The sequence below is a fragment of the Solea senegalensis genome, linkage group LG9 (assembly GCF_019176455.1).
Source record: "Solea senegalensis isolate Sse05_10M linkage group LG9, IFAPA_SoseM_1, whole genome shotgun sequence".
Taxonomy (NCBI): Eukaryota; Metazoa; Chordata; class Actinopteri; order Pleuronectiformes; family Soleidae; genus Solea; species Solea senegalensis.
In genome coordinates, this window is record NC_058029.1 from 23028202 (window position 1) to 23052852 (window position 24651).

A 24651-nucleotide genomic window follows, 5' to 3' on the forward strand; every position below is an offset into this window, starting at 1 on the left:
CCATTAAAATTAATTGATTTAAAGGTCCAGTTTGAAACATTTCAGAAGGGGTTAGTTTGATATGTTTATAATAGCTATACAATAAAAAAAAAAGTTAAATAAGCCCTTTTTATGTAATTCAGTCCTTGCTGTATGGCGGCCACGTGTGTGGCACGTTTATAAAGCAGCAGTCTGAATGGAAAAACAGTTGCATTTCACATTTCGGAGTTGAAGCTTATGATACAATTGAAGAGTAACATCCTCCCTGGTATGTGAAGGTCACCGCAGGTCCATGATGCACCTGCAAGGAATCGTGTTGGTTACAACCTGCAGTGTCACCATTACATGTCAAAACCTCCTCCTGTCTGAATGATTTGCCTTCTACTCCATCATCATCATCATCATCACTCTGCTGATTCATGTCAATGTACAATTTCATCACTCTCACAAACTATCATAGTTGTGGATATGTGTTAAGAATATGCCTTCTTTATGCTGAAGCTCACCTTTTATATTATTTGATTTAGTTTCTGTACATAATCCACTTATGTCATGTCTGACTGTATTATTTTCTATTTGTCTTGTTTGAGATGTTGTGTCTAAACTGCATTAATGTTCAAAAAGGGGTCATTCTTCAGGAAGAATTTCAGCAGAGTGACATTAACGCTGAGTAAATGTTCCTTCTCTCAGTTTAGACTCGCTGATTAACCTGACATTCCTCCCACTGGTGCCAGTTTCAAACCAGTGGGCAGGTGTCACAGACAGAGAGGCCCATTTAAATGGCAGAGGGTTATTTGAGTTGCACTTGACTTCCTGCCTTGACTCAGCAGAGCATATGCTCCCGGCCACATGAAACACTTGTCAGCCTGTGGCTTTATAGTGTCCTGCCCACATGTCCCATGCACAGGAAAATGAATCATTACTCAGAATGCGGGGTCTGTGAGAGGAACATTTTTAAAGTCCTGAGGCATGTTTAGGGAAACTAAGGTTCATGAAGCTTTTCTGGAGTTTTTTTGGTGATATTATTAGAGCAAATAATAGAGCAAAGCTTTGTTTCGTGTTTGACGCAATGAAAGGAAAATATCTCATTTAAAAAAAAATTTTCTGATTAAATATAATTATCCTGGTAATTGAATACACGGGCAATTTTGCAATTATCATGTTGGTTTCCCTTGTGAGCTCACTTGATTGCAGTTTGACTGGCATGAGCTTTGGTTTCTGCAGTGTCCTACGGGCATGTTGTGATTCTTGTCTCCACTTTGCCAAGATCAGGGAAGACCTTACCAGAAACCTCCTTCCACAGATCGAGTAATGTCTCAGCATGTTTTACCTGCATGGTATGTATTGTGTGTGTGTGTGTGTGTGAATGTGGTTGACTGGGGGAGTGCAGACTATCAGTCTTGCTTTGACTCGCACGCAGACTGCATACAAACATACAGAAAGCCGTTGCTATAGCAATACCCAGTGTAGATCCGTAGGCGTATCAGACATTTAAGCAGGTTGTTTCATAATAATCTGGTCTCACGGTGAGACGTAGTGAATTAGAGTGAAAAAAAAAAACCATCTCCTCGAGAGCTCACTGGTGACCTTTTAATGTATTTGTCAGATACTGCTATAGAAATGCATGGCAGTCATTTTTAAAAGGTTTAACAGCTCCCCCCACTGTTGCATCTTATCTAGTGCAAGAAACAATCATTAACACTGTGTTGCATCACGACCCAAACCTTTGACACCATCCTACGTGAGGAAAAAAGGACTCCTGTGCAGGTATTGTTTTGAAACTTAATATTTAACAATTTATTTAAAAAATCCTACATTGCACATTAAACAATTTGACGATCGCAGCAATGTGCACTTCCTTATAAACAGGAAATGAAACACAGAAATAAATTAAGTGTTAAATAAACATATTTACACTTTAGACAATTCCCTGTATTGCATTGTTCTCTATTATGATCATGTACATTTTCACAGGTTGCCTCTCTAGCCATTTTTAAAGTAGGACATCATGATATCAGATGAGTGTGCACACACACGTTTTTGGAGTTTTAGGTGCTATAAAGTAAGAATGTGTTCACAAATATAAATTCTAATTGTTTATTTGTTATCAATATACTATATCAAATCAATATTTTGGTCAAAATACCCTTTCCCTTTGGACCAGCATGACGTCTAGCACATTGTCAGGGATTTTGTAGGATTCTATTCAATTAACCAATTATACCAAACAGGTGCTAATGATCGTCATTTTCATATGAAGGTGGAAACACAGTCAATACGTGAAACAGAAACAGCTCTGAGGAAGGGTGACAACTGGGTGAGAAACAGTCAGACTCTGCTGCCAAGGAGAGGCGGGGGAAGGCAGTTTCATATCACGGCTCATACACATGGCAAGACTGAGTACAGCAGCAGGACACAGGGTAGTTCTACTACACCAGCAACGTCTCTCCCAGGCAAAGATTGCAAAGAAGCATTTTGTAAATGGACAAAATAATACATTAATAAACAATAAGACTTATATTTGTGAAAGCATTCTTACTTTACAGCACTTCCCACACCTGTCTAAAATGTGTAGCACAGTGCTGTATACAATATCTTAAAAAATAACTCATGAGGGAATTCTGGTCATGATAGAAAGAGCACTTAGGTTTCCTCTTCCTACACAGCATCATTTCATCACTTGTTTCTTACAATACACAACACTTATTGGGAAAAATCTTACTTTCAAAAATTTTGGTCAGTGGAAAAAATTGCGTATGACGCCCAAACACTGATTTGGAGCAGAGGACATCTAAAGCACAAATCTTGTATGAAAATATGTGGAACGTGTATTCACTGTAGCATCTGAGTCAGATTAAAGAAAACAAACAAAACCTGACGTCATACAAGCAGATGCATCGCAGTTACCACACACACACACACACACACACACACAGAGATATGGTCCTAGTGTTTATCATGATGCACTGAAACTCCTCTGTTTACAGCAAACAACCTACTGTAGCTAGGCTAATGATGCCATATTGTTATGTCTTGCTGTGGATCATTTGACAACCAGCTGAAACACCTACTCACATGTGAGCTTTAAAAGCACCAAAAAAAAACGAGGGTTTTTCTGGCTGCGTGTGAGGTTTCTGCGGTATCTCTGCAGGTACAGGCAGAGGGAGCAGTCAGTGTTTCCATCCCCTGGACATTTCCATCTGGGTGACGCATCACAGGCCGTCCATCATGGCCAGAAGGTCATCTCCTTTGCTGCTGGCGCTGGGAGACTGATCCCCAGACTCTGTGAACTCTCCCATGATCTTTGCCAGCTCAGCATTGGCCTGTTGGTCCTGAAAGACAACGTCATTCAACAATCACAGTGTTGGCAAAGTTTATATACGTCATTATCACTTAAGACTAACAAAGCTTCACATTTCTGACCCATCAGCATGTGTTCATGTGCAATGTGAGTTTGCAGATAAAGCAACAAAATGAAAACGACAGAAGATTTCAACATTGCATTAAAAGGTTTTATGATTGAGGGCACAGGAAAAGTTGGCATATCAAGACATGCCAGTAAGTGCAATAGAAGCAGGTTAAGTCAATTAAAGATGACGATTACTAATTACATGACCGAACAGTCACTCCTGCTTCCACGGTTCACTGCACTGGAAAAATGTCAGATATGGTGGATGAGAGGAGCAAACCACAACATTCCTCCGCTGACTTCATGCAAAAAGCAAATATTTCCATAATAATAAATGAGAAGCAGCAATAAATTGCCACCATGTATCAACAGCTACTGGCACTTTTCATTTGTCTCATCAAGCTGCACATTCTTATCCTTCATCAGTGGTGAACTAGACATTACATTTTGCGCCACCTGCTGCTTATCTCAGTGAACTAACTCCCAATAATAAATGAACTAGTTAATAAAGCCCCAGAGAAATTCCTCAGGTCTGAAATTAGAAAAGAATGCACACAATCTGCATGTAACTTGGGTGGTTCTAACCTCGTCGAAGTCAGGATTTGTCAAGTTGATATTAACATCCATCCCCAGTGATCCAAACACATATTACAGGTTTGAGCGGTCCTTATGTGTCTAGTCCTTCCTCAGATCTGACGGAAACCACAACCAAAGGTGGTTTGAGGATGTATTTGTCCACATTCCTGAGCTGCATGTGAACAGTCGTACTTGGTGTGATCTGACTGGGATTGGACCACTGAAGAAAGATAGGTCTTAAGTAATGAATACCCTCACCTTAAATTGACAGATCTATGCTGAGACTTTTTGTCTCTACGGTCAAAAACTGGACACTGGACAATGCTTTTCTGACAAAATATAAGCGAGATAAATATCTTTACCTTTGTTGCTTGAATATTTATGATTCCACATGACAGCTCATCTGGTCTTGATATTAATGCCTCTCTGTTAAGTTAATAAAACAAGTCATCAATTGTTTTCACACACATAAAATGACGATTTTAATTTGAACAGGTGCAACACACCACACAAAAAAAGGGACTCACTCTTCTTCCTCGTCTGTAGCAAAAAGGTTGACTCGGAAACCACTGTCTGTGTTTCCAGATTTCTGAACTTCTAAGCCTCCCATTAACTTGGCCAAAAGATTCAGCTCCTCTTTGGCCAAAGGGTTTGGAGCAGCATTCACCTGTTGACACACAGTGGATTGTTTACTTGAGTATATTTGAACTGAGATCCTTTTCCTGTAAATGAGTCTGGACCAGGGCCATGAAATCCCTGCGTATGTGACTGTGGACATGACACAGTGGCAAAATCCATCTTTAAATAAATGTAACTCTTGCATTCATGATGCAAAAGTGTCTTTGTTTCACCTTTGTGTGCTGGGCAGAATTTTTAGATGTTCCCGACATGTGGGTTTCCACCGGACGGCTTACACTGTACCTGAAGGAGGAGACGAGAAAGACGGGGTCAAAGGTTATGAGGATACAACAGCGTCAAAGATGTCCGAACAACAACCTCCCTGAATTGAAGTTTATTTAACAAAACATTACATAATCAGTATCAGCACATATCTAAATGTAAATGTTTGTATAGGGATACTTCAGTTGATAGATTTGTTCGCTATTGAATTAATCCATGATTTTCTTTTTTATTATTTATCTTTGTGTTTTTTTCCTTTTCCTTTCCCCACATTTATGTGGTTATTCTGCAAGGATTTATCACATAATGCATAGAAAACTGTATTTAGGCTTGCTAAGTCAAGGCTTAATACATTTGAAAGTGTAATTTTACACATCACTGCCACTCACTTCACCAGTTCTTCAGAATGGCTGTGAGTCACAGGCATGTTAGCGTCTCTATGCTTTTATAGCTTGAGGTCATTTGAAAGTAATGCGCTGGTAAATTGAGCATTTTAATGAAGACGTGACATGGATTGTGACATCTATACTTTGCACCTGATCAGGGTCACATGTGGCTTCCATAAAATGGATCCTTGGACGTCGCAGATTCACCAGGGGTGAATCCTCCGGTTGCAAAAATAAGTCATTGAAAATGAATGAAAATGAGCTTCTACTTCTCACTTTTCATTATAATTATCACTCATTATAATGTCAGTAAACATTTTTCTGAGGAGTTAATGGTCTCAATCACCAGTTCCAGGTCTTCTTCAACAGAACATGATGTCAATTTTGTAAATTATGTTCCCATTGAGATGAAAACAGATGATAAATCAGATTTGAGTGGACACCAGCGTGATTGACAGCTGGTTGCAAGGGACAGCTGTGAATTTCGGATTGCAAAAACACGTAACACGGTGCCAGTCAAATTGCAAAACTTAAGCAATAACAACAGGAATCATTTCCTGTTACCTCCCCCCTTTTGACCTACTAATACAAGCCTGACTAACACAGAGTCATATTAACCAGCATGAGGATGCAAATGTCTTACATGTTTGTGCCAAGTTTGGTTACCCTGTCTCCAAAGATCTCAAAAGACCCTTCCCGGACAGCTGCAGTGTAGTTTCCTCCATTAGTGAACTGCAGCCTGTTCACTTCTTCCCCTGTACAGCTAAACATCCTGTAAATACCACAATCAAAAACACAACATCTCTGAGATGAAAGCGACTGGACCCCTTCACAGTTGTCTGTTGTTTTGTTGAAGTCAGGAAGTTCTGCTGTTAATGTGATTGCACGTTTGGTATTAAGTAAGGAGTATTAAATGTTTCAGGCGCTTTTTTGTTTTTTTTAATTGTGGTTGTATGATGTCCTGTTGCATTACAAATCATCATATTTATTATAATGAATTAATTTGTGAAAGACACTAATTATTATAAATTGAATATTATATATATATTAATTAAAACAAACAGAAAATTTGATTTAAAAAAGATCACTTATACATATACTTCTTTCATTTTAAGCCATATTCTCGTGTTGTACTGAGAACATTAAGAACAGTGTATGAAATACTGTAAATATGTAAATATTTGGTGAAGGGATAAGCAGTGTATACACTGAGTTGTGTGTAATAGGAATGGGGTAGGTACATATAAGTTTATACATCAGCCTACTCCTTTTCAAACACTTGACGAGATGTAAATGTATGTGTTGTCATTGTAAACATTGCACAAATAAAAAAAGAAGCTTCTAAACACACGCAAATATCCTGCCTTTAACATTAAAAAGAAAGAAAGAAACTGTATTTTAAACATGTAATAGTATATATTTCATTTGTGTTTTACAGTGTATTGTCACAAATATCTCCGAGCCTGGAGATAAAACTTGTGTGCAGCTTTATATCCACATATATCTCGTATATATCGGGATTTAGCCTAAAAACCATATCACCCAGCCGTACAGTAATCAATACCAAATTATATTTTTCCTAGACTCACTATGACCCTGTTCTGGGAATCAAGTTGAAACACAATCACACTTTCTGAAAACAAGGCTGCCGGGGGGGGGGGAAACAAGGGAAACAAATTTCAAACACTTAACAGAACGCTCACACAACTTAATCTGCATCCACTTACGTCTACAACACGTTAAGAATATGCTCACTGCTTAATCTCACAGTTAGACAACACTGAACTTTGTAAACTGTTCAAACTCCTTCACCAAAGTCCATTGAGAAAATCAGCATTTCTAGTTAGCAGGGACAACGGAGCTACTGTGTGTTCTGCTTTATTTGGCCAGTCTGTGTCACTTATCTGAAGGAATGACTTGAAACACCATAGTCACAATATAACACATTTGAACTCACTGGTGGAGGCAGCAGTGGATCAAAAAACTCCTGTGTACTATGATTTAACATTGCTAACTTTCTCTATGGACTGAAGTCTTAGGTGTGGAGATTTACAGGGCAAAAGGATCTTACGTCGTTTCCAGTCAGACTGTCTATCAGTTAGAGGAGGCGACATATTCTTAACATGTCTTAGTGAGTGAGGTGTGTGTATATTTACATATCAGTACCTCATAATACTACACTTCAAAAAAAACCCTGAACTCTCCCTGTACGTAATGCGACACAAGCTAAACACATCTAAAAGTAGAAGGTAGACGCTTCTTCAACAAAACCTTTGTAATGCAATTAGCCGCAGACAGGCTTAGCATCCGAGCACAAGGTCTGGGTACAATCAGAAAAGCGAGAATATGTGAGACGAAAAAGGCAAACATTAAATGTTTATTCCCACTATCTCTACCATCCTTTTAAAGTTAATATTATTTAGTCATAAGGGATTTAAGGGCTGTTTACGGTTGTACCTTATCAAGCCTGGGACTTGTGTCCCGTAAGGCACTGGGCCACTGGTGGGAAGAACAAAGCGGCCATTGGAGTTCTGTACTTTGTCCTTAAGGAAAATGGAAACCTAGCATCGGAGAAAACACAATAAAAGCCTTGTGAGGAAAATACGACAAAAAAAGAAATAGAATAGATCGAAATAGAAATGGACTTACCCTTATGTGCATGTCTTGGAAGAAGATTAGAAGAGTTTGTCTAATCAGCTGGAATTCACCACTGGATAGGGGCGTGTACATCTAAAAGGTCAAAATAAAAAGTAACCATTTAAAACCCCTGAGGTGATTAAGAATGAAAAGTGTGGACTTAAAATACAGAAATGAACATGCAATCAGAATAGGTAAAACTACCATACTGAGTTGAGTGTTGAGTTTCTACTATAATTGATTTTTAATAGGTTTTTTTAATAAAAAAAAAATATAATATGAATACTTAAACTGTTCAATAGTGAAATTATAAAATGGTTTAATTCTTTTTATTGCCTGTTATTGAACTCCAGGCTCTTATGTGGAGGCAAAGACAACATGTTTAAGTATGACTTTAATCCACTACATTGCTATTAAAAAAAGGGGACTCATTTACAAATTAAAATTATTTTATAGAAGCCGGTTTTTTTATGATGACTTAGTTATAGGCGACACACAAGCTGCTGCTGCTGCTGAAACAAATATATACACACACACTCCCTTGTACTAAGGTTTACTGGTGGAGCCATTACTATGACTGTGACCGTTTTTGGCTGAGTAGCATGTACTCCATGGCAGTTTCTTCAGTCCAATGGCACTTTATCAGCTACAGCCGAGTATGTATAACTAAACACTAACAAAATAAAAATTTTTTTTCCTTTTTCTCTCTTCTTTGTTCCTCTTTATATAGTTCGACACATTTCAGAGCCTCTTTCGACATCTTACAGAGGTTTGTTACAAAATCAACGTCTTGCAGAACACAGCAGGAAGCACCAAATAGTGTCTCATGTAATTACCCATTTTTAAAGGAAAACTCACGTGTGTCTCACCTCTATGAGCTGTTGAAAAGTCTCATCAACCTGGCTGAGGATGCTGGGAGTGTCTTTCACAAAGTCCTTGATGGCGTCCATGTGGTTGAAGGACACCAGGAGGATGTCCTTCGGTCGGGGACATAGAAGCACCTGGTACTTGAAAGCCATGGTCATCAAATCATAGAGCTGTGAAGAGGAACATATGCACGACGTGACCGTCTCACAAAACAGCAGACTCAGTTTGTAGATGTTGATGCATAACAACAGAGGGAGCCACACACAGATGATTAGACACAGAGTAAACACCACTGCTGCTATAGAGATTTAGCTTTTTGTAACTCAAAGGCATGATTGATTTTAAACTATAACCCAAGAAGATACTGTAGAACAAACTGGGATCAAAATGCTGTTGATGACTGAACAAGGGCTACAACAATAATAAAATATATTGTGGCGGGCACTCAGGGGTGTGTGTGTGGTTTCTGGGTAGCGGTGTGTTCTGAGCTGATATATATTTGCTGTATGGGTCACATGTGCTCTTGTTGTTGCAACGCGGAATAAACCTGTGAAAGTCGCCTACGTCTCCGCCTTTCCTCATCCTGCCACAATATATGTATATGTGTATATGTGTGTACATATATATACACACACACACACACACACTGTATGTATATGTATATATTTTTATTTATTTATTTATTCTCATCTAAAATCTAAAAACAAGTTCTGTGATTTGAGCTTCATAAATGTGACTATGTTCTTTCTGCATTTTATAAATGATACAATCAAGTATCAAGTAAGTAAATTATAGATTAATTGATAATGAAAATAAATAATAATTCATTGTAGGGCAAGATAGAACAAGACTGATACACTTTATGGAGAATTCAGGGTCACTGTGACTGTTCTCCAGTGCACAACGCAAGGACTATGAAGACATAGTTTGACATTAGTTTGCGTTTGGTGTGGAAGGACTTGACTGATCCGCGCAGAGCCCTGACCTCAACCCCATCGAGCACCTTTGGGATGAACTGGAAGAGAGATTGTGAGCCAGACCTTCTCATCCAACATCAGTGCCTCACCTCATAAAAGTTCTACAGAACGAATGGACACTTCAAAATCTTGAGGAAAGTCTTCCAAGAAGAGTGGAAGCTGTTAAAGCTGCAAAAGGGACCAACTCCATATTAAAGTACTGTATATGTGTTTGAATACGTCATTATAGTCCCTGTTGGTGTAATGGCCCGGTGTCCGAATACTTAAGTCCATATAGTGTATGTGAAGAAAGACAGACAGACAGACAGAGAGGAAGAAAGAAAGAAAGAAAGAGAAAGTCTCAGTCTCTACCTTGTCCATGCTGGCTTGATTGAGCCTCATGATGGATGCGTGGGCCAGCCGGTCAAACACAGTCCTCAGGGCCTTCTTGGAGTAAAGCTCCTGGGGCTTGAAAAGCTCCTCCAGGAACTTTTTGTTGAACATGGTGGTGATGATGTCATTCATAACTAATGAGGCAAACAGCACAACAGCAAATGTTAAGTGAGGTTGGACAAGTTGACTTTCTGCACTGTAGGCTCTGAAGAAGGCGGAGGAGCATTCTATACTGTACTGCAGTGGTTTTCAAAGTGGGGTGCGGGGATCCCTCCGGGGTCGGCCAACCATTGCTGGTTTCTATGTATACAAAATAGTGCAGTGTCAATGAGGGGGTGAAGGCGAGAAACAACGGACTGTTTGTGGCATCAGCAGGTCCCTCACATTCAAAGAAATGGAACCAGATCTTCACTCACTTTTCAACACGGCTGTGACTACAGTTCATTTTGTGACGCAAGACTGCAATAGTCGTTTCTTGGATAACACTGCACACAAGTGGATGCTGCAACATGACACACTGCTGTATCACTCTGAAGTGTGATGGTTCTGTTGCAGTAAAGGTGTTTGAGAAACAGCTCTGATTGGATGTTGTATTTGTGATTCATGGCCTGGCAATGAGAGAGGAGAAACACTACATCTAGTTTTTACGGCAGCCAGGAGTACAAATGACAGGAAGCGTGTTAGCATTATGATGAGTGGGGCCCTGGAAAATGTTCTCCTCTGTTAAAGATCCCAGGCTCCCAGTACTTTTGAGAAGCCCTGCTATACTATGCAGTATGCTGACCAAAATCTTTTCATCTAAAGCCAAATCCCAAAGACCCTAATAAGAGCAGCTGCATGGAAAGCATCAGCATATATCCTACATGGCAGCAGACCCACAGCGAGGTGTTTGCACTCCCCTCAAACATGTCAAATTCAGACAGAAATGGCCAAAATCACTGTTGTGACCATCAACAGTTTACATACTTATTTTGTATCTGCTCAAGGGTGAGGCAAGCAAACAAATGCAAATAAAGGTGGCTAGTATTTTCTGTGGAAGAAGCCAAAGTTCAACTTGAATCTTAATTCAACAAGAAAATAAAGATTCAAAATGGTCCAATGTGCAACTTTTACATCAGTTTATTGGGGGAAAAGTGAATGCACTACCCATATGTGTATATATGTTTATAAACACTTTATAATAAATCATATTTGGTTTTCATAGCCTAGAATAAGCCTTAATGTTGTTGAGACCTTGCTTTATTAAAGCAACCATCTTGCTCCATCATGTTTAAACAGGAACCTGAATGGACAAACCAGTAAGACCTTGAAATGGAAGTGTCCTATGAAAATTAAGAAAAACAGCTCTGATTAAACCAAAGAGTTGTGAAAGTGTTGACATCCTTTCTGGTACACGCAGGTCACCATAATTCCCTGACGTACATGGGAAAGGGAAGACAGAGTCCTCTTTAATTGTTGTACACTCTCCTCTGAGCATTAGATGCCAGTAATTGTTACACACTGGACCTTTTAAATTGGATTTATGTGATGTGCAGGTATTGATCGCAGTTAATCACAAGCTCCTTTACTATTAATATGGTGATACAATCAAAGCATCCCAGGGCCCAAACCCCACCAAACCAATCCAAATACTGTGCCTGTGTACTGTACATACACACAACCAGAAGGCATTATTTAAAAGCTGATCTATGCATATGATGTCAAATCTGTTTATCAAGTTCTACTTCATGTGGCGCACACTGGTTTGGTCTAGTCTAAAGCAGAAAGAGCTACTAAAGAGCTACTAAAAGCTACTGCTTATGCTTGGTTATAATACCTCTCCTTCTGTCCTCCTCTATCCAGCCAACTACTGTGGAAACTTTGTGAATTAAAAAGAGACAAATGAATTCAAAATTGTGTGTGGTTGTATGGTGAAATTATACAGTGAATGTGCACATTTAGCACAAGATGTGTTGCCCCTCCTTATTTGTTGATATTGTAAATGTCTTTTTATATAAGTTTTGTTTTGTCCATGTTTTTCCTACCTTTTAGTGTACATACATGAGTATTTTGTGCCTGGAGACTTCAGATATAAACCAGCCAAGGGCTATAATCTGGCATGTTTACAAAATAAAATATCACCCATCGGCTACGGTGTCATGCAACACAAAAATTTATGAAAAAAAAGGTGTATTTTAAAGATAAACAACCACATGAGACCCACTATTATTAACTTGACTTAACACTGACTTAGTTTATGAAACTTGTTCACACACACACGCAGTAAATGGCTGCACAGAGTGAGCAGTTATCGCATTATACACCGCTGACGTTCACACTGCAGGGGGACATTAGTGTTGTTAGCATGATAGCTGCTAAGCTAAAGCTAGCTACCTTTCTTAGCTTTATCAGCGGGGATATTCTGCGCTCGCAGCCGCTGGTCCAGGATGTAGAGCATCTCCCCGCCGAGGTTGATGAAGAGCAGCGGCAGAGTCCTTGAAGACATGATGGCGTTCGGACGGTTCAGTATCTCCGGGAAAATAGAAGCATGTAGCGGCTACTGCTAGCAAACTGATGCGGGGATCTGTCTGTTTGGTAAAACCTCTTCTGGTTGCCAGGCCACGAAGAAATGAGCCAATCAGAGCACAGTGCATAGTGAAGTGTAAAAAAAGAGGGCGGAGTTAGATGGATGCAAAACCACCTGTGGAATTTCAAATTAAAATTCAATATAATCATTTTTTATTTAGAAAGCACTTTAAGAAACACCAGTACTGGAGAAAATGCTGCACATTTTCATTAAAAAAACATCTATAATATGACAAAACATGTGAAAAAAAAGTTTTTAATACAACGATACTTGATTAACTAAAAAGCCAGAAAAAAAACATCTGCTCAGTGTAGTTTGGAGTAGTGTAGTTCCCAGCTGCACACGTGTTACACATGCAACAACGTTTCGTGCAAGGAACCTATTGTTATCCTTCAGATTGTTATTATTTTTTCTTGTTACTGTATTCACTATGCACCATAACACAAGTAATTTCCTTGTATGTTAATATCTACTTAACAATTTAACAGATTTGGTCAAATCAAATGTATTTAAAGTGATTATTATTATCATAAAGGCAAATTAATTGTTTATTCGAAGGCTTTTAAATGCTTGAAAACTCATCAAAGTGATTGTGTGACTGATTGTGATTATATTCATCGTCATAATCTCAGCTCTCACAAAAGTAAATGTCACGAAAAACCTAATTGAACAATCACATTTTTATTGACATCATGCTCAAATCTCATCACTTAGGCTGTGCACAATTGAGGTGATTTATTTACACAGAATGCTTGCATTGTAGGAACAGTCTGTCACATGGTTGCATGGCCACACACAGTAAAGAAAAATATTACATTTAATACATTGATTGGCATATTTTAACTGTTGTCTGCATTAAAATAAACAAATGATGTCCACATAAGCACGACATCATCACCAAACAGGAAAAATACTGAAAGGAGCAGGTACGGAATCTGTTTTTGTGTCTGGGTTTGGTTAAACTTCTCCATTCCTGATACGGATTTCTCGAGCCATCCTGCACAAGTCACAAAGTCCACAGAAGCAGGACATCAAGGCGTCGTTGCACACAGTTCCCTATGGTGATTGCACAAAAAAGGAAGAGAGAGAGAGAGAGAGAGAGAAGAAAAGAAATCACAACATAGAACAACTGTCTGTTATACAACATGCTGCAATTCAGGTTTCTCAATGGCAGGAAAAACCCAACATTTCCTAATTTTTGAATTTTTCTAAATGTCTTTCTAATCTGTCTTTCAAAAGAGCCAGGTTATCAAAATGTGTTTGCCTGTGTCAAATTCAGAAGTTTGACCATATATACATATGTATATATAGTGTATGTTACTGTATTTTATACGAGTGTCATACCTGAATACCATAGGTCAGTCTCATATGCGTCTTCATGGCTGTTAATCCTCCTGGCAGACAGCCCAAACAGCAGTTTTCTCCATATTTATCCGCTGTGTAGCAGCCCAGTGCCAATGGGCAGAAAAAGCCGAGGGCACCTGCACGACAGAAATGTATGACGTGAAGATATTCAAAATAAAATGATTTGTGATTCTTTGGTGTATGGACAGAAATGAATTGTACTCACAGACAAGCAAATCGCTGCAGCAGTCACACAGGCCTGTGCTCCACTCTCCTGTTTGGACATTTGTCCCATAGCCGCCTGCACCTGGTTGCTGGGAGACAACTGGGTTTGACATTTTTTTTTGGGGGGGGGGAGGATTACTGGATCTGCTGCTTGTCTTTGAGTCAGTCGCCTGGTGGAGAACACATTCAGTCAGCTGTCGTCAAGTGTTGAAGAAATGCCCTGAAACTGATGTTTAATGCGTCACACTTGTTTTTACATGTGGTCGTATGACCGTGTGCATGATTGCTATTCATTTCTACAGAAGGAAATGATGCAAAGGTACAAGTAAAGACACTCAGACTGCATTTCACAGGTTTACTTATCCTGTTATCCTGCTAACTTCATTGTAACGTATTGTTTGTGGTTTTGCTTTATCCGTCTTGATTTGTCTGTTTGGATTATTTTTCAGCTCTATCTTTGCTCATATGTGCTGCAGAGCAGGAACTCGGTAAAAATCTGTTTTTGAACCGAGCCAGGCCAGTTTAACGGATACATTTTTACTGTTACTTTCATTATTTTCCTGTATACTAATCAAATTGAATGAAACAAAAAATTTTGAGGGCCTTTTGATCAAGAATTGGGCTAAATTCAGAACACAGTCAGTGTCTGTCAGTTCAGCTTCTAATACACTGATGCTGCTCAAAATTTGTGACCCAATATCCAAAATCTGATCCAAAAAATGAAATAAATGACTTTGTTTTTTGGAATTCATCCTTTCAATTTTGTTTTCCTAATTTAATTAGCAAATTATCACACAACAAATGAATTGATATATAGTGGCCTAAAAGTATTGGGACTGTGGTGTTACCATCATGAATCATAAATACCTATACTATGAGCCGTGTATGCTCTCAGACAGAAAGAAAGAAAAATATGAAGCAGTTCATTTGAGGGCCTTTGTGATGAAACATTGAAATGAATCTTAATTTGAATCCAAAACCTTTAAAACATTTAAACAATGTAGGCATACCGTTCAGAATAAGTATCATACAATGCATTTTAAGAGCAGAAAAACTGAGATGAATTTGCAGCGAGAACGAAAAAGAGGTGTCACTTACCAGAAGAGTCTTGACAGTGTGTACTCCTCCTGATCAAACTCACAAAGTCCACACCACACAGGAAACTGTGACGATCGCGAGCTGTGAAATGCTGGGGTTTGCTGGCAGACTGCTGTGTTCGAAGATGACAAAGATCTGTGGAGGTTCAGTGGCAATCATAAGCTGCAGTTCACTTGAAGGGAGTCTCCTGGGCTTTCATTGGTCTGTCCATGTCATGCATCAGCAAAGTTCAGACAAGCTTCGAGAAACTTTCACAGCAGAATCACTTCACGTTTCTTTTCATTTGCATTTTGAATCAATCTGAGTTCCCTAAGTGTGTGCGGCGTTTGCATGGCACAGCGCGAAACTGTGGTTGTTTTTCTGCACGCTGAAGGAACCAGATGTTGAGGTTTTAAAGGGACGCTTTTAAAGGTGCCGTGCGTGAAAGTTTGGGGAAATGAAAGATAAAGTAATTGTACTTTTTCACTTCTTTAAGCGTACAATCGTCTGATTGTATGACTTGTTGTTTTTAATGAACCCAGAATGAGTCTTTTATATTTATATCATGAGCTGGGTCACCTCTACCGAAGGCCCAGGTCAGCTGTGAGTCACTTCAACCAGACGTGTGCGAGGAAGCTGTAGCATCGTTCTCTTCATCTTTGGTAGGAATACGTCCGCGACATGTGCTCGGAAGTATACCACAGGCTTGAGGCCACCATTTTGGACCACCCGCAATGGACAAACTAAATATCTTTTTTTACTTTCAGTTTTGACGCTAACTGAAGGCTACAGTGGTTCAACACACTAAATAAATAAACCAATAAATGCTGCTCAGTTTTACATGCTGCACCTTTAAGTCCTTAAACCATATCTGTGGGTAATGCTCTGTAATTCTTTGTTTTGTCTTCCACTACATGATAAAGCAGTATAAAAAAAAGTATGATCATTTTCTGATTTGAGGCACAAGGAAAACAAATCAACATGTAAAGGTCAACGTAACCATTGACATCTCAGTTAAAAAAACACTAAAGTATAAAATGACTGGCTTGTCAGATGCTGCGGTCGGCATTTTGCAGTTGATCCATCGTGTTATTCAAATGTAATTCAAAGATTAAAAAAAAGAAAAAGTGTGCTGTAATAAACAGAGTTGCATTGGTGTGATAACAAATGACGTCTTTACAGATTGTCGAATTGCGCAAGTTATCAAATTACAATATTGAAACTGATAAGTTATGACGCAACAGGATGTTTAACCAGCTTTGGCAGCACTTACCATTATTATCAGCGGAAATATCTCGTACAAGTGACATACATTTTCAATTTATGGTATTACAAGTGTCTGACAACACAAATGAATTACAAAAACTCATTTAAATGTATTTTTCAGGTCAGTTTATTTGATTCTGGTTTCCAGACTTGCACATACAAATGATATTTTATGATGGTAACACATGAAAACAGTCGGCAGGTTATCCATATTACCTTAACTTAAGGTGTAAAAGTAAAATATTGGTCAAGACGAGCATTTAAGTAGAATCAAGCATTGTTTTATTAACGATTACGCCGTCTGCTGCGTGTCTGTCGCTTCTGTCGCTTTGGAGGCTAAGCTTTTCTTCTTCTTCATCATCATCATCAGTCTCTGCTCTGCTTTCTTCTTCTGCACTTCTTTGAAAACCTGTGAAAAGACAGGTGTCAGGAGAGGAACTGCAACTTTGAGATGCCATAAACATACACGGAACGTGGCTAAAATTGTAAGACACTACTTTGTGGATAAGTGCCAAGACCAGCACTGGAAACCAGCTTAAAGCTCAGAGGTGAGCAGCAACGACGCAAGACACAACAGATTTTAGCCACTTAGCAAAAGGCTAACCTAATAGAATCCTATACTCGCTGAAGTTCATCAGAATATGTTCCCTGCTTTTGCCTCCTTTAGGCAGCCTTTTCTGACTGGGAAGTAGAATGTGTAAACCACTCACTCTCCTGCACCAAAGTCCATAGAGAAAATCAGCATTTAAAGTTTGCAGGTACATGGAAACTGTTGTGTACTGCTGCCTATAGTGGCAAGTTTGTGTCCTTTAGATAAATCCAAATGAAGGCTTTCAAACACCAAAGTCAGAAAATAAAACATTTTAATTGACTGGTGGAGGAAGAAGTGGATCAACAACATGTGCTGGGACATAAAACAACTGATTTTCTCTATGGTGCAGGAGAGTGAGCTCTTCAGTTTCCTGTTAGAAAAGGGTGTCTAACAGATAACAAGATAGATAAAGATATTGCAGACTTGGCAGTGTTGTTGTTTGTGTCTTAAGCTGGCTTGCGGTGCTATGGGCGACTAACGAACACAAAATGTCTTTGAGATACATTGAGCACATTGAGATATGTGCAGGACAACCAGATACTCTGCTTCATACTGATGAGTCCATGTATTTAGTTAAGTACAGACTCCAGAGGAGTATTAAAAAATATCCCTTTAAGACAGGGGTGTCAAACTCATTTTTGTTCAGGGGCCACATACAGCACAGTTTGATCTTAAGTGGGCCGGACCAGTAAAAATAGTAAAATAATAGCATAATAACCTATGACCAACAAGAACTCCTTTGTTTTTTCTCCTTTGTTTTACATTTAATGGGGGATATTTTTACAAAACATGACATTTCTTGAGAAATATAAGAGCAATTTCAACAATATCATGCCTAAATTTACTATTTACGCATCATCTATAAAGGCATAAACATTTAGTCACAGGTATCTGGAATTGAAAAATTGCATTTGACCTTACGTTTAGATTGTAATCATAGTGTGAAATTTTGACAAATTCATCCTGTGGGCCGGATTAGACCCTCTGGGGGGCCGGTTCTGGCCCCCGGGCTGTATGTTTGACACCCCTGCTTTAAGATTTATAAAACAGCAGCAGCTCCATAGCAGTAGGAGACACGTTGCACATGCATCTAGTGTGGACCCGGTCCTATGAACTCTCTCTTAATTGTGGAAGCAAAGTCTTAAAGTCAGAGATTGATGGCCAAAAGAAAAAAAAAACATATTACAATATACAGGAAATAGAAAATACAAGGTTTGTTTATACCTTAATACACAAAGCCTTCTTGACCAGCCAGCGATGGGTCACTCGTCTATAATACTCTGGGGGGAAAGTGTAAGTGATGCCCAGCTGCTCACACACTCTCTCAAAGGCATCATAGTGAACCAGCCTGAGATTTTTCAAAAGCTTTTTCCTTCTGTCGATGGCCATTAGCATCCGCCTCTTATTAGCTTTGTCCTGGAATGAAAATAGAACACATTAAAGAACGGGGGATGACCTTCAAATGTGACTGAAATGGTCTAAAACTGAAAGACCTGAGGACATTGAGTGAGGAAGCGTCATTTTTCAAAAGGCCATTTTAATGACAACTCGACAGAGAAACAGTCGAAGCTACGCCACCTCTGCTTCACACCCATGTCAGGATTAACGAAGAGGTTTGTTGTAACGTGGAAGTTTCCAACCATAACTGCGTTAAACATCGTTTCAGTTTATGAGGGGGAGTAAACACAGGATATCCTGTAGTTCACACATCTTTCACACTAGAGGAAGACAGGAAGGAAATGTGGGGACATTCATATGTGAAAAGTTCTCGTGGTGTGAACACACTGTCCTGAAACATATTACATCATCTAAGATTTGTACTTGTCTACACAGGAGGGAAAAAAAAACACTCAAATCATGTTCCTTCATTTACCTTGTGGTGTTTTTGCAGGTGCTCCTGGTAGTTCCGGATTCTTGCTGTCAAAACAGCCACTGAGGGAAAAGACAGTGGGGTTGAATCAAACACACCATCTCTGTAATCAGAAAAGAACACTAAGTGCAACGTCAAATCAAAGCAACTCACCCTTAACTTCCACTGAGCTGCGGTCGTGCTCATCCCTCTGCACTTTTGCAATCAGCTGTTCCTTCTTCAGCTGCAGCTTGTCACTCTGAGGACAAGAACAGGAGAAAAAAAAAAGGTATTCCACTTCCTGTTTACAACAACTTTGCACTGAACATTTTTCAAGAAAATCAACCTTCGGCAACAAAATAACTGGAAGTAAAACACGGGCGAGTCAAGATGTGGAGATAAAACTTACATGGGACGCCAGCTCCAGTGAAAGGAGTCTTTTCACAATATCATCAGTCCTATTAACAGAAAACACAGCAGTGGGCCAATAAATACATGATTTTTAATGATAAAATATGTTTATTTCTACTCATTTAATATGTATGTACGTTTGGGCGAGCGGTACGGCTGAATATTCCATCTTCAGCATTGTTGGAGGAAGATCACTGAGCTGACTCTGCTGTTCTGCAACACACACACACACACCATATTGAATGGTGAGTGAATTTCTTTCTTTCTTTTTATTTTTTTAAATGCCAAAAACATGGTGAGGTGACAATGTCACCTCAGAACATACCAGTCTTCTTTTTCTTTACAGCCCGGGCATAATGTCTCACGGGGGGTGGAATGGCAAAGCTTCCTGCAACTGAAGACACAGACGGAAGAAACAATATATTTGAAACTAAAAGAGCCAGATTTATACTTGCAGTGTCTGGGAGTCCACAGATGTCTGTGTGACCTGAATGTCATCACCCATCTACAGTGTATGTCTGCAACTGTGTGCAGCAGACACTTCATTTTGTGACTGCATGGAAAGTATGTGACCACTGCGTGCACTCTATATGTTACCATTAACTGCATCAACTTTATTGTCCCCAAGGGGGAAATTTGTGGTGCAGCAAGAGGTCACATGAACACATAAAAACAGCGACAACGAAAACCACAGTTCATATCCAGTGCGATAGCATGAAATCATAATACAATAAGAAGAAAGAAAATAGCGCTGTTGCACAGTGCACTGAGAAGAGCCGAGCAGTCAGACCTATTGCTTTTAAGCCGGTGAGAAACGGCCGCTACAGGAATGCAATGTGAGATTAAGAACAATAGCAGGGGATGGAAAACTGACACAGATCCTCATTTTAGTGTGAATGGTACAAAAGGAAATATATTATGACTGAGTAGTGATGTTATGTAAAGAAATAAATATACTTGGGGAGAATTTGTACTTCTTTTGTGTTTTACAGCAGTGATGTTAACATCATCTGTGATTTGGCAACTAACGATCATTTTCATAATCAATTTATCTTTCAATCATTTTTGTAGTAATTATGACGAAATGTGACAAAATGTTGCAGTGTTTGCTCTAATATGTCTTATCATCAAAAACAAATAACAAAATCATTGTTATTCCATTGTAATGATGTCTTTGCCTCATGGTGCAAAGAAACCAGAAGATATTCACATTTAAGAAGCTGAGAAATCAGAAAGCTTGTTTAAAAAACAACAACAAAAAAACCCACTCAAATGTAGTAATCATCGAATAACGATTGACTAATTTTTGCATTACCGTCTCCTCCTTCTCTTCCCTTTCTTTGCTTATCTCTTTGCGACGTTTTTTATATTAGGGACAGGATTTACTCAATACCCAACAATTAACAAACTATGGGGATAGGTAACGTCACTTTAAAACATTTCAAAATCAGAAAATGCTCGGAAAGGACGTTGGTGGTGCTGCTGCTGCTGACAACTGCAGCATTCCATGTGCAGCCTCCTGGCTCAAACACTGATCTGAATGTCAACATTCAGCTGCTTACTCAAGACGTTGTGTCATCACTTTAAAATAATCCCAAGATAATTCTTAGCAGGGTTAACCTTTCTGCTTTTGCTAACAACTGCAGCTTTCACTGATGACACTGTTGGACAGCTTAATATTAATGTGTAGCTTTTTACTGAAATTGAAACTGGCTTCATTTAAAGAAATGAATGTATGTGTTAATGTGGTGACCCCTAAAGGGAGAATCTGAAAGCAGACAAATGATTACGTTAAATAATCCCTCAAATTAGTCATTCTAAGTGAGGGATTATGACGATATCATACGGCTGTCGCCAGGTTTATTACGAGCTTTACAGCCCTTCACAAGCAACACACAAAGAGCCTGTCCTCCTGTGGAGAGTAAAGAGGAACAATCTTCCCACCATTACGCTGTGTTGTGGCATACCCAGTATGAAATTACTGGAAAGTATCAAAAACAGTATCGATAAGTATCGGTATCGATCAAATCCCAACGACAACCATCCCCACTGACCTTCTGTTGACACTGAGAGCAAATCAAGTGCAAACAGGCAACACCAGGGATAGATTTCCACACAGACCCGGGCATGTCAGATGTTACTACACAAACTGTCTCTGTGAACCCGAACACACCTTTACCTGCATCAGTGTCTTACGAAAGATTTCCAAGCATTGCATTGCAACTCATTTTGACTGATGAATTGCCATTTTAGAGGGGGATGAAATTTTGGAAGATGTTGGTATCGATATCTGTCTAAAATGTTTTTAATGTCTAAAGACATTTACTCAGTAGTACACCAATTCTTGTCACTTTTTTTTTAAAAGAGGCACTTGTTCTTTTACTCAAGTGTTGTTTTCCTGTACTCAAACGTCACAGGATTCAAAGCCATCACACGAAGATCATTTGTTGCACAGTAATGTGGTCTGCCAACAAACCATATTCTTTTGAAACATCACAGTTTCAAATTCTTGAAAGACAACCATAAACCACTGCTCACTCATCTCTGTATGTTTTATCAAATTATTGCTTAAAAAAAGCCAAGAAAGATTTACTCTACCAGGAACATCATGTTTATAATGATAAGGTCCCGAGTAGACCGTCTACCTCTCCACATTCTGACACTATTCTACGAATCAGAAAGAAAAGAAACATAATGGCCTTGTTCTTTCTTACACGGTAATATCTTTACTTTACTGTATCACTGGTGACATTGTGTGCACCACACATTTACCAGCCCTTAAAGCACAGCAGATAGATAATAACAGGATAAGGATCGACAAATGCTTGATAAAGCCCACTCGTTTCTTTATTCTGCTTAAAGTAAGTACAGGTCATCTGATCTAGGATGGTGAAATCAAAATAAAGCAAGACGATGAATCAGAGTGAGCAAACAAAACACAGAGGGAACGGCAACTAAAATCAAGCCAACAAAGGGTTAGGAATATTTTGACAGCTCAATAATTATTGCACACACGATGACTGTGATCCGTGATCCTGAATGTGGGAAAAGTTAGTGGTTAATCTTTCACTGGTTAATCTTTTCACTGATTGGCATTTTAGCATTATAGTAATTGCAAGTTATCAAGTTAAATTGACCAGTTTAATTGGTTTGATTCTTATTCTGCACACACTGACAGACAGACGATTTTATTGATCCCTTTGGGATAATTTCAATTAACAATTAACAATTAACAATATTGGCAAGAATTTTAAAAACTTCCTTGTTTGAGTTGTGTTCTTTATTTCCGATTTTTTGCTGTCTGAGGTTAAGATATTGGTAATAAACACACAGTTTTTATTGTACTAGATTCATTTGCAAAGCACTTTCTACAGATAATTATTACCCATCTTACTTCAACAACATTTAGTTTGCACCAGGCAAGAATCACAAAACCTTTTTGAAAAGCTCTTTCTCTTTTAATTTTCACTGTAAATACAGTAATTAATTTCTGCAATGCCTAGATTTTATGCAATTCTAGTTTATCGCATGTCACACATCTCTGATTTGTAATAATTATCTTATTTTCTGTTGTCATATGGGAAACCTGAGTAACTATCATATCACACTGACTAGACACAGCAACGCCACCCCTGCTAACCAGCTATAATAAGTGTTTATTCCAACAACCTCTATAATATCTAGGTTTATTTTTTTTCTACAGAATCCATTTCTGAAAATGTTTACTAACATGCCTTTGTTTTCATTGCATGCTGCCGTGGTTTTAAGATTGTCCAACTACCTTTTAATGAAATTCTTTATTGATTTTAATCATTTTGATATATATCATTGGTTATGAGCAAGCACACTGACCACGCCTTTAAGTTCCTATTTCAAATACACTTGAATTGGAATCAACTTTAAACTACTTAGAAACAATAAGCTTGCACTTAGATATTGTACATATGAATAAAGACTGCCCCCATCAACAATACTAACAATTCTTGTACCGGAATGTAATATCTACATTGGCCATACATTCACTTTTATATGCAATAGTGTTTCCATGGATAGTGTCTGTGATACACGGTTGACTTTGACCAAGCTCTCAGCGCCCTCTACTGTTAATATTAAGAATTGCTGCCAGACAGTCCGTAAACAGCGAGGTGCTTTGAAAGACACGTTAATTCACTATTTGCTTCATGAATCTGGTGAATTTCCTAACATTAGTCTAACACTTGTTTCCGCTTCTGTCTCGAACTCACCGCCGCTGACTCTCGCTCCTGTCAAATAAGCCGAGCTGCATGTCCACGGTTTCACCAACGCAGCAGAGCAAAACTCCCGCAAAACACCGGCGGGGGATTTCAGGACCGCCCGCAGAGCTATGTTAGTGAACATGGTTCACAGAAGAAGTGAAATTATGTCAAATAATTGATGGAAATACAGCACATAAGCGTCTTCGACCCCTACATGAGGTCCGCCATTTTGACTAGACTAACCTAGCCGAGTGAGCACGGGGGGGGTTCTCGTCCTAGGCTTTGGTGTCGATCCCAGAACACATCGATGTGACAGTAAGAGTAATGAGTTAGTAACAGAACCCTTACCCTAATCCTAATCCTATTAACCATCAACAAGCCATTCTACGGGGTGACAGCACGCCAGGACCAGCCAAAAATATCACTTAACATGTTTTTTTGGTCATCACAAAGATGCCCACACACACATCTCGATTTTTCTCATACTGAATGGATAACATGGGGGAGAAATCGGGTGAATTTGTGGAAGCATTTAATTGATAAATTAATTAATCAAAGGATCCAGAAAGTGGCAATTGAAGTTTCACTTTGAGACCAGCTGATCAGATGTCAATATAGGCTTTTTTATGGGTGGAATTGGTGAGTACAAAATAATACTCAGTTAACTCATTCAGCAGCATCACTAACTTCAGTGAGAGGACCCAAATCCAAACCAAGTCAGGACCAGTCCACTAATAGGACAGTCAGAAAGGCTGCAGAAACAATGTCAAAAAGGTAATGATGGAAAGATCAAAGTATACTTTTGCAGACAACATTGGAGGAAGTGAGACCGAGAGTGAGCTGGTGATGATTGAGATCCATCCCAGATGGAAGGATGATCAGAGGACTGTGGATGTAATCAACCACATAATCTCTCTCTATTACCAGCTCTTTGACTGAGTTGACCCCAACAGTTGTTTTGTTCTGGCATTTCTGTCTAACCT

At 39.0% G+C, this 24651-nt stretch overlaps 3 protein-coding genes across 6 annotated transcripts; all 3 read right to left on the reverse strand.

Moving 5' to 3' along the window:
- Positions 1–1749: 1749 nt before the first annotated feature.
- On the reverse strand, positions 1750–12693 carry oscp1b (organic solute carrier partner 1b). Of its 4 annotated transcripts, XR_006361066.1 has the most exons (12): positions 12477–12693; positions 11920–11961; positions 10083–10237; positions 8757–8924; positions 7900–7980; positions 7708–7811; positions 5894–6022; positions 4816–4885; positions 4492–4631; positions 4327–4390; positions 3974–4184; positions 3250–3311 (listed from the first exon to the last, which is right to left on the reverse strand). XR_006361066.1 is itself a non-coding variant. In XM_044034904.1 (11 exons), the coding sequence occupies exons 1-11, from the start codon at positions 12586–12588 to the stop codon at positions 3192–3194; spliced, it is 1185 nt and encodes a 394-aa protein (XP_043890839.1). In that variant the 5' UTR covers positions 12589–12693; the 3' UTR covers positions 1750–3191. The 4 variants fall into 4 exon arrangements, 2 of the variants coding, with proteins under 2 accessions (XP_043890839.1, XP_043890841.1); XM_044034904.1 differs by lacking the exon at positions 3974–4184 and having other exon boundaries at positions 1750–3311; XR_006361067.1 differs by lacking the exon at positions 11920–11961.
- Positions 12694–13334: 641 nt separating this feature from the next.
- On the reverse strand, positions 13335–15495 carry LOC122774283 (cornifelin homolog). Its single transcript, XM_044033412.1, has 4 exons — positions 15337–15495; positions 14240–14408; positions 14014–14150; positions 13335–13725 (listed from the first exon to the last, which is right to left on the reverse strand). Exons 2-4 carry the CDS (start codon positions 14349–14351, stop codon positions 13627–13629), a joined length of 348 nt encoding a protein of 115 aa, XP_043889347.1. The 5' UTR covers positions 14352–14408; positions 15337–15495; the 3' UTR covers positions 13335–13626.
- A 1195-nt stretch (positions 15496–16690) lies between these two features.
- On the reverse strand, positions 16691–23912 carry mrps15 (mitochondrial ribosomal protein S15). Its single transcript, XM_044035164.1, has 8 exons — positions 23678–23912; positions 19759–19827; positions 19571–19646; positions 19432–19480; positions 19197–19281; positions 19047–19105; positions 18398–18589; positions 16691–16990 (listed from the first exon to the last, which is right to left on the reverse strand). The coding sequence occupies exons 1-8, from the start codon at positions 23808–23810 to the stop codon at positions 16874–16876; spliced, it is 780 nt and encodes a 259-aa protein (XP_043891099.1). The 5' UTR covers positions 23811–23912; the 3' UTR covers positions 16691–16873.
- Between the last annotated feature and the right edge of the window lie 739 nt (positions 23913–24651).

Excerpts from the sequence above, each read along its gene's own strand:
- oscp1b (XM_044034904.1), bottom strand. The coding sequence starts at position 12,588 with ATGTCTTCAAGGACTCTGCCGCTGCTCTTCATCAACCTCGGCGGGGAG. Across the intron at positions 10,238-11,919 it reads AGAGGAGGACAGAAGGAGAG|TTATGAATGACATCATCACC; the intron begins GTATTATAACCA and ends TTGCCTCATTAG. Across the intron at positions 8,925-10,082 it reads ATCAAGCCAGCATGGACAAG|CTCTATGATTTGATGACCAT; the intron begins GTAGAGACTGAG and ends TCCTCTTCACAG.
- mrps15 (XM_044035164.1), bottom strand. The coding sequence starts at position 23,810 with ATGTTCACTAACATAGCTCTGCGGGCGGTCCTGAAATCCCCCGCCGGT. Across the intron at positions 19,828-23,677 it reads AGGAGCGAGAGTCAGCGGCG|TTGCAGGAAGCTTTGCCATT; the intron begins GTGAGTTCGAGA and ends CTGTGTCTTCAG. Across the intron at positions 18,590-19,046 it reads ACCTGCAAAAACACCACAAG|GACAAAGCTAATAAGAGGCG; the intron begins GTAAATGAAGGA and ends TTTTCATTCCAG.
- LOC122774283 (XM_044033412.1), bottom strand. The coding sequence starts at position 14,351 with ATGTCAAACCCAGTTGTCTCCCAGCAACCAGGTGCAGGCGGCTATGGG. Across the intron at positions 14,151-14,239 it reads CTGCAGCGATTTGCTTGTCT|GTGCCCTCGGCTTTTTCTGC; the intron begins GTGAGTACAATT and ends TCTGTCGTGCAG. Across the intron at positions 13,726-14,013 it reads GACTGACCTATGGTATTCAG|GGAACTGTGTGCAACGACGC; the intron begins GTATGACACTCG and ends CAATCACCATAG.